The sequence below is a fragment of the Semicossyphus pulcher genome, unplaced genomic scaffold (assembly GCF_022749685.1).
Source record: "Semicossyphus pulcher isolate SPU_LCO1_2020_fin unplaced genomic scaffold, fSemPul1.0.p SCAF_10, whole genome shotgun sequence".
In the NCBI taxonomy this organism is placed as follows: Eukaryota; Metazoa; Chordata; class Actinopteri; order Labriformes; family Labridae; genus Semicossyphus; species Semicossyphus pulcher.
In genome coordinates this window covers 9,087,795-9,097,340 of record NW_027211604.1, presented here as the reverse complement: position 1 = coordinate 9,097,340, position 9,546 = coordinate 9,087,795, and the positions used below count along the sequence as shown (strand labels likewise).

Sequence of the window (9,546 nt, the reverse complement as noted above, 5' to 3'; positions counted from 1 at the left end):
ACGTCCAACTTTACAGCAGAGTCGTTTACAGCCTGGTACTAAAACTAAAGACAGATCTAAAACCCATTTCATTAAGTCTTTCATGATAACTGTATGTGGAGTTAATTTTTTATGTTACTCATCCATTTAATTTATGTTTTCGTCCTGGCAGCTTTGAGCGACGGGTCCTTTCCACTCGTCGTCTGCGTGGTGTCTTCTCTGCTAATTCACCTGACATACCTGCCCTGTTTTTATTGTTGGGGCCTTTTGGAAAAAATGTTTTCATACAAATACTGGATATATGGCTAGCTGTGCTTTTAATAACACTAACAAATCGTGCTCAGTATGCCAGCGGTTGGGTAAACAGTAAGGGACAAATGATGAACGAGCGAGTATTAAGTACGTTTGGATCCACAAGCTCTCTTAGTGTTTCCAAATCCAATAAAATAAAAACTCCTGCCAGCTAACACAACAAACAACCTTATTTTGTGGGAAACACTTTTTCTGTTCACTTGCAAGCTAATGAATTAGCCTTGTGCAAATGATAACTTAGTGTTTGCAAACTCCCTGCCCCCCTCCAGCTCCTCTTCTCAATCCAAATACCGTCACTTCTGGCCCTTAAAAACAACATCGCAATGTCGGCCTTAAAAAAGGCAGGTCACAAATTAAATGTCAGAGTGATGGCATCATCAGGGTTATTTTTTTTATCAGATTTTATTAAGCAGCGTCTCCCTTTAAGCTGTCCCTCTCTGAATTTATCCAATAATTGGATTTGCGCGCAGCAGAAAATATCATTAAACTAATTGTTTCATGCTGCGTCTCTCTAGTTAAACAGTTTGCTTTCTCTGTGGTTCAGTCTGGAGAATCTCTCTTCATTGTGATCTCTCTCTCTCCCTCTCTTTCTCTGAAGGATTGACCTTCCTCCGACACACAAGCCGCCTCCTCCCCACTGCGGGAGAGCACCGGCTGTTCCTCTGGGTGTCCACGCATCACAAGTGGCCTGGCTCTGTCAGGTAAACCCCCCTTTCATAACCGCTTTAATATCACGTCTGTGCATTTAGCTGGATCTGAATCATCCTGTACTTAACACCGCACCGCAAAGACGAACACAACAGGAAGTAATAACCTGGATACATATATACTAATGTCATTATCTGCCTATAAGCAGGAGGCCTAATGGCTGTACTCATTTAATATGTAGGATAGTTTAAATTTTAATTTGTGTACTCAGCTCAACTCAAGCTTTCATAAGCCTTCACCTTCTTTAGTCTCATCCAGAAAGACGCTGAGTGAGACTTTGACTTCATAACTGTTTGACGCTCAGACTTAAAAAAAAACCTGAATTAGACTATAAAACAATTAAGTGTTGGGCGGATGTGCATGATGTCCCTCTATCTTTTCCATCCAGCAGAGTCGCAGGGCAGAGCACAGGTACGATTTGAATGACGGGCAGCACCCACCTGCAACAAGGCCAGGACCACCACCAGCAGCAAAGAGCCCCACCAAGCAGCTGTCCCGCCTGGAGTGGGTGTGTCATCAGAGCGGGACAGACCGGGTGTACATCAACCACCGGGAACATTATGTGTGACACACGTCCTGAACACTTAAGTCTGTCTGAGCATCAATGAGGCTTTTTGAGAGCAACCTCACCTTACAAGCAGTCTTCACACTTTTTACATTTCCTTTTAATTTGCATTATTATGTGTTATATATGTCTAAAAGGAGAGTTACATTTTTGGGAAATATGGTCATTCCTTTTTGCTGAGATTAAGGGGAGAAGATAGACACCAGTTGCGCGTAACTGTCTGAAAGGAAGCTACAAATTAGCACAGAGACCGGAAACAGCTAGCCTGGCTTGGCCCAAAGAAAACAAATTCCACTGATGAGAACCTTACAAGACTCCTATGTACAATTCAGGTAATGTATGAATCAACAAAACAATGTATAACATGATTAGCATGTTAGCTTTAGTGGTTCTAGAAGTGGGTTTATCTCAACCTTTTGACTGAGTCAGGCTAGCTGTTTTCCCCTGCTTCCAGTCCTTTCTGCTAAGCTAAGCTAAGCTAAGCTAAGCTAAGCACCTCCTGGCTCTAACTTTATATTCACTGTGTCACCATAAAAGTGGTGTCAATGCTCTCATCTAACGCTCAGCAAGAAAGCAAACTTCCCAAAAATGTCGAACTACTTCTTTAATTGGTTTCTTTTGTTTTGTAAATATCCGACAACTATCAGTAGTTAGAGTTTGATATCACATTGATTCACTTTAACTGCGCCCCAATCAGTTTGTGCACTACATTGTACATGAGTAGACGTAGATAGAAAACAGCTGAAGATCTAGTTAGTTAGTAGTTATCCATGAAAATCCAAACACTATTTCCCTTGTTAGAGAGGGGTAAGACTAAGCAGTCTGTTCTCAGACATATCGCCAGACCGAACCATGACAGATCTGAAACTGCTAAGGCCCTCTGAGACCAAATGTACTAACTGCTACACAGACCATGAAGGGATTAATTAAGGTGTTTCTGTCCCACTTCTGTTATTTTCTGTTTTAATGTTATGACAAAATGTTTTTTGTCAGCACAAACTGTAGATTTGTAAATGTGTTAATGTAGCCTCTGTGTCAGCGTAAATATGTAGAGCCCTAACCTCGTACTAATCAGGGAAACAGTAATAAGAGACGTTACTGATGTCAGTACTTTTTATATACTTTAGAATATGCACTTATTGTGTGTAAACTGAGCGAAAGACTGAGTTTAGGTGGATTATATTCTTTATGCTTCTGTAAATTATTCCATGTCTGACTTTTATTTTGAAAATCTGAATAACTAACCGTTTGAAGTGCCATATTGACATTTGGGGGTATTCCCTCTAGTATCCTGTAGTGTTTAAATTCCTCCAGTCTTGTCTGATTTACGTATTAAAATGCACGTTGTTGCCAAATGTGCACCGTCTTTATGATATTGTCAGTCGATTAAATATGTTCTGTCTCTGTGTTGAATGGAAGGTGTCGAAAAATCTTGCGAAAGTAAACAGTGTAGGAGACGGAGCTCTGAGTCACCACATGTGGAAACAAGAAGAAGTCCTTGAAGATTTCAGAGAGTTTAAATGACGTGTGGAGGCTTTTGAGAGGAATTCATCTCAAGGTCACAGTCACATTGTATCCTCTGAGATTCTCACAACAGGGAGTTTTTATACAGAGGAACATTTGTGTAGACGATACAGTGTTTGTGTTCGAGGAGGCCAGGCTTACATTGTGTACACAGTGCACTGATGGTGAACATGTTTGTCAGGATTCACTTATTACTCTAGATCTGTCTGTGATCAGTGAGTGTCTCCATCCTCTTCTGATGGGGGTAGCTGACACTTTACAAGAACGACACCTAGTGGTCAGACATGGCAGTGCAGCCCAGTCCCTGAGAGGATCTATAGAAGGTAAGCATGACCTTTGGCTGCCCTCTGTCCACAGGAACTATATTGGATTAAAACTTGGTGATGTGTCTAGATTTTAGGGTGGAAGAGCTGCGTAATCTTTTATTCAAAGTTAAACAAACAGAGTGCTGATCTTTGTGTTAATTTAAAATCATACAGTAGCTTATTGTATAGTAGATGTCCCTCACACTGGACTGCTGGCTCAGTATAATAACATATGACAGGCAGCTGAGCAGAGAGATCTGAATAACTTCTTTGTATTGTTCATTTAGACAAAACATTAAATCATAAAACAAGCATAAATACACGCTTACAAGCATTTTCCACTATCCTTTTCTCTTTAAATCAATCTTTTCGGTTGCCTGTTTTGCCAAATGTGGGTGTTTTAATGAACGTTAAAGGTTGATTTGCATGCACCTTTTACACAATAGGAGTGTAAAATCTTTTTTTTTTATTTATTTTGACATGTCACAGCAGGAAAGCACTTGTGTAAATAATGGAATAAATTATGGCTGAATTCCTTTTAGCTGCTTTAGTTTAAATGCCTTGGTCTTGTGAATGCTGTACAGTGTGCTTTCCCGGAACAGAGTGTCAAGCAAACTCGCCTTCATTTTTAGTAAATAACCTTTTATTGGGGCGTAACAGAACATAAGAAAAGACCATAAGAAACAATAAATACCCATGGACAAAAGTCAAACTGAAACAAAACATAAATGTGAAAAGGGTAAGAGAAAATGTAAAGTTCAAAGTAGTCTTAAAATCTGTCTTGCTTATGAATCATGATTACATTTTAAACACATTTGGGAAAAGAAACACAAGGTGCCAAATTCTATGTCAACAACAAAATGTGGGCAGTAAAAATTACATAATGCTGAAGTATGTTTAGGTGATATGAAGGGATAGCAGCTGTTAACACAATAAGCTGTAGAAGTGTCCTTAAAGGGCCAGTCCACCCATATTACAAAAAGACCAAAAACATAAATCTTCTCACATACTTCTTGTAGTTAGCAAATTAAAAGCTTTTTGCAGATGTTGATGTCACCAAAAGTAAGTGAGATCCCCCCCGCCCCCCCCCCCATAATTGAGATGTTCGTGTTTTCATTACATAAAGAAACTACCAAATTCCTCTCTGCCTGCCCTTTCAACAAGGATCTCAAGATCACATATAAAACGACACAAAATAACTTCATTTCATTAAGACATGTTAGTATGAGAGCAGCTGCGTTTTAAGTTCTGAAATACCGACCACTAGAGAGCACCACATGTTCACCAACATGAATCTGACACACTAACAGCAGCTCGCCGGCTAAACAGCTGCATTCATATTACTGCTTTCTGCTTACTGGCTCAGGTTGGGCAGTTAAAACATACAGTTTAAAGAAAAGTTCACCCACAATTTAAGATTTTGCCAAAGCCTACTCATCCTCATCTAGTTAAAGCACAAAAAATACATATAAGTAAGCTACTTGTTTTAATTGTGGGCTGACAACAACACAGAGAAGCATTTCTTGAGTCAAATGTAATTCCTTGATGCTAAATAAGTGCTCTCCATTATTTTGCCCTCTGGATGTTGATATTTCCATTCAATTCCTGGAACTGCTCTGCAGACAGAATATATTATTTAAAGCTTTCTCTTGTGGATATTTTAGTAATTGCCGTTGACCTCCGTCTCCTTGTCAAACTGCCCTTAAGCACTTTCTCCTCACAAGCTGTCAGTAGCATGTTGGATGCTAATACTTTTCTTGGTTTGTTTCCTGGAAGTGAGACATGAAAGATGACCCACTTACGTGTCTCAGTGTTTTATTTAATTAGCTGGCTACTTTAATAATGTCAGTTTATGACTATGAATATTTTACAATTGGTATAAAATCTGAAAATTGTCATTTTATGTACTAAAGTGTCCTCAGAAGTTTTGTTATGGTAAGCTAGTAGCATTTCTTGTTCCGTTGTTGTAAAAGTGTTTCAAAAAGCACTTTGAGAAATAAGAGACAATATGTTCTGGGAAGCTAAAAGCAGCTATAATATATATTTTTCTATATTAGCCCAACAATAGATTTCATGACTACTTGTAGGTGAAAAGTGTGAACTCAAAGTAGCCTATAGCCCTCACCTCAGTTCCCCTCAGCTCTTCAGAGCTTCTTAGCATCTTTTAGCCCATTGTTTTGGGTTTTCTGACCCACACGAGACTGTTTTCGGTCACTCTCACCACTCAAAAGATTTTCAGTCGTAGTGGGCATCTATTCTTAGCTAAAACTTATTTAAAACCCACCAACACAACCTGACCAGCACCAAACAGCAGCTAGCATAGCTAGCAGCTAGCTAGTGAGTATAGTGGAGCAGTTAGCAGCTGAAGACCCAAATATTTCCCTCAAAGATGTTTCAAAGAACGGAGTGAACTGATATTTAATCAGGCAACATAAAAGGATTCCAAATAAATGCTAATGTTGCTCTGTGTCAGCTAAATGCAACAGTTAGCTAACAAGTTAACCATAACAACTTAAAATGTGACAGTTACAGTGCGTTTCACTAACAGTTTACATCTAAGAGCAGAAAACCTTTTTCTCTTCTCTACAAAACAAAGGACGGCTAAGTTTGCTCTCACTTGTTAAAAATATATTTGTTGCAATATGTTGTACTGCCCAGAAAGCAGCAGGAAGTCATTGTTAGCCACTGATTAAAGGCATTAGCATGATTAGCAGGGGGAAACGCTGTCATTACATGTCATAAGTCTCATGAAAGTTGTAAGGAGAGGCTGCTTAGAGAGCTTTGCTATTATTTAAGCTACTTAGGTAACATTACAAGTGCAAAACCATTACTGATAATTAACTGCAGGTGATGTACATGTCAGTTTCATTTTATCCAGCTAACAATGATGCTAAATAATGAAAGCTATAATGTGTCCCTGCTTGGTTATTAATTATTTCTGCAGTTCAACAGGAACATGGTGCTCACCCGTTATGTAAAAATAGACCTGTTAATGAAGAAAAAAACAGTGATATTCTGTCTCTGCTTCAGTACAAGACTGTGTGAACTGGTTATATTAAACTCAGCCCACAGAAAGCGTCTCAGTAAATAAAATTCTTCTCCTCATACACTCTCACTCCCTCTCCTGGAGTGAATGGCAGCTTTGTTTTAGCTGTCAGGAACCATTAGACCGTGCTCCCGTAAACAAACATCATGGAGGAGATATGGAAATGAGCCGCCCCTCCAGCGGCCCCACAGAGGATGAACCATTCCAACATTTTCCAGATTTTCCAAGCGTTCAAGGTGCAGACAGGAAGTTACTTGGACTTGGCTTTCTGTTTGGCGGCGGGTGCAGGAGCAGGTGCGACTGCTGGTGCAGGTTTTGCGGCAGGTTCGGCGGCAGGAGAAGGTCTCACTGACTCAATCAGGCCGAGGAACCTGCAGAAGATATGATGAAGTGTTAAAAGAAAAAAAGGAGGAGGTATCTGTGTCAGTATGATATTAAAAGCACATAAATGAAGAGCAGGTTACTTACATGCTTTTGATTTTCTTTACAAAAGCTTTGACGGCTCTCACCATCCTCCTTATCCTCAGCTGTGAACAAAATAACAGGTCAGAGTCAATTTCCATGACATCAGACAGTTTTTTTTTTCTAGTAGTAGTGTTGATGTTTCATAATGCTTAAAAAATTCAGTTGAAGACATTTCTCACCCTTTGCTTTTTGTACAACAGGGGAAAGGAGAAAATGGCAATCACAGCTGAGAGACAAAGACAAAGAAGAAACACATTTTGTTACTATTTTGTGGATTTAATGCACTTAATTGACAAATAACATTCATCTGTTGAGTTACATGGGGGACAAAACCATTTCTGTCTCTGTGTAATTGGGTCCTAATGGTAGAGTTCAAGGTGGACGGTTGGACACTGAATGTTGTGACTTTGGGAGGAGACTGAAGTTGGTTTCTTTAAAGCATGCCTGTGATCTTTTTCCAGGTGGTTTTGGTTGAGAAAACTTAATCAGATCTGTATATTAGAGGTGTCAGACCAAGACAACAGTCATTTGGGAAGAAGAACTCACCTGTTATCACCAGAGTCAGTCCGTTGGTGAGGACGCCGACATAGGTGAGCATATACAGGAGCACAACAAACTGAGAGAGAGAGAGCAAAGAAACATGTTCAAATATTAACTTAAATACAAATGAGTGTCGTGGTGGTGTGAAGCAGGTTTCATGATCAGCTGGTGTTTGTATATTTGTGTGTCTTTCATTATTTCACAATCAGACCTTTATAGAGTCGATCACGCTCTCGATGAAAAGCAGCCGTTTGAACTCTGTGATGGCGAATGCGATCAGCAGCACCACCTCCTCCACCAGCATCACCGTGTCCTTATCTGTCAGTGTGCCGTCATTATCCAGGTATGACCTGCGGACAGGGTCGCACATGTAGGTCATTAAAATCACAACAGACCTCTGTAAACTTCTTTTATTAGCTCTGTACATATTTTGTAGGATACACTTGTTAAGGTACTTTTTTTATATGCCCTTTATTGTAATGCTGCACTATCTACTTTGCTGCTGTAACACTATAAAGTTCCCCGTTGTGGGACGAATAAAGGATTATCTTATCTTATCTTATCTGTAAATCTGCCACATTTAAATGCTGAAGAGATACTAAACTGCTGAGGCCTTAAATTTAGTCTTAAGTGCAACATGATTAAAAGTTTTGACCCATAAAAAGTTAAATCCTAGCAGCATTCAGTGGTAGTTTGAAGTTGGAAAAACATATTCGTAATGTAATGTTGCTGGACTCACTGGAAGGGGTGCACCCCGGGGTTCCAGCCCATCAGCTCCAGCAGTTTGTAGTAGAGGCGGAGGCCGAAGGTGACACTCATGACACTCAGACAGATGTGTGAGAGCACGGTGATGGCACTGAGCTGGAACACGCTGGCCAGAGCGATCACCAGACCGGTGAACACCACGCCGGTCCTCCTCATGTGCCTCCAGTACACCAGATCCACAACTGCACGAGGAGACGCACACAGGTTAGAAACAGGAACTGAATGATTCTGGCCTGCTTGCTCTGCTTTGCTGCTTTGTAACTATAATCACCATGACAATTTGATAAACTCCCTGTTGTAGCACTTAAATTGACATAATTGTAAGTTATCAATATGGCTGTGTGTCAAGAATAAAACCTTTTCTATATAATACAATCTGGGAAATGTAAGAGAAAAGCTGACGAAAAATAACAGGGGTTGAAACTAAGTACACCATGGAGAGAGAGAAAATAAAACAGCATTGGTTTATCTTTACAGTTTAAGCATACAGTATAAATCTTGCCAAATCCAGGACATCAGCAGCAGCAGCATCTTTTTATTCACCTCTTTTCTCGCCAAAATAGAAGATGAGGTGTCTCTGAGTTTATGTGCTGCTTTTAATAATGCACATTTCTGTATGAATAATAAATGAAGGAATAATTATATGATGAGTCACAGTATGATATGCGATATCACATTAAATAAGCCTCCAAACTCCAGTGAGAATCTCAAGGTAAAGTATCTGATTAAAACAAACACTCAATAATGAGGAATCTTACATCTAAACAGAGACACAATAACTTCCAAAAGACCGTCTACGAGAAAACAGAGTCGAACATGTAGACACAACTACACCAGCTTTCTATAGAAATATATAAGAAAACATTTTCCAAGTTTTTTAATTAATTTCATATTAAGACAGAAAGCTGGTGAAGGTAAACAAGATACTTCTGCTGCTACACCTATGAAGTCATTCTCCAAGCATGGCTAACCATAACCCGACTCTAATCCTGATAATGACAGGAAAATATAATCAAAAAATACCTTTGAAAAGAAAACACATCAATCTTTGACGTTTAAGAATGAACCAAACAACATTCAGTCAGCATGAGAGTCTCATTAGTCGAGTCCATCTGTGCACTAAATGACAGACACGCTGCACTGTGGTCATCATGTCTGTATTCACACCTGCCCAGCAGAGAGGGGATATGATAAAGCCACAGCTGCTCTCTGACCTGCTCCCTGTCTAGTCTTATTGTCTTTACTGTAAGCTGTGAATGTTTATTCCTTACGTTTGTTGGCCATTTCAGCTCCTTGCTCCTGCTCGCTCTCCTCTCTTCCTTGAGCCTCCTCTGCTG

General features: G+C 39.8%; 1 protein-coding gene across 1 annotated transcript; it reads right to left on the bottom strand.

Moving 5' to 3' along the window:
- Positions 1-6,689: 6,689 nt before the first annotated feature.
- On the bottom strand, positions 6,690-9,546 carry rtn2b (reticulon 2b). The gene is made up of 7 exons (XM_069677319.1): positions 9,481-9,546; positions 8,184-8,391; positions 7,656-7,794; positions 7,451-7,520; positions 7,084-7,130; positions 6,908-6,966; positions 6,690-6,810 (listed from the first exon to the last, which is right to left on the bottom strand). The coding sequence occupies exons 1-7, from the start codon at positions 9,491-9,493 to the stop codon at positions 6,690-6,692; spliced, it is 657 nt and encodes a 218-aa protein (XP_069533420.1). The 5' UTR covers positions 9,494-9,546.

Coding starts and splice junctions, on each gene's coding strand:
- rtn2b (XM_069677319.1), bottom strand. Junction 7,795..8,183: donor CCCGGGGTGCACCCCTTCCA/GTGAGTCCAGCA, acceptor CCCTGTCCGCAG/GTCATACCTGGATAATGACG. Junction 6,811..6,907: donor GTAAAGAAAATCAAAAGCAT/GTAAGTAACCTG, acceptor TATCTTCTGCAG/GTTCCTCGGCCTGATTGAGT.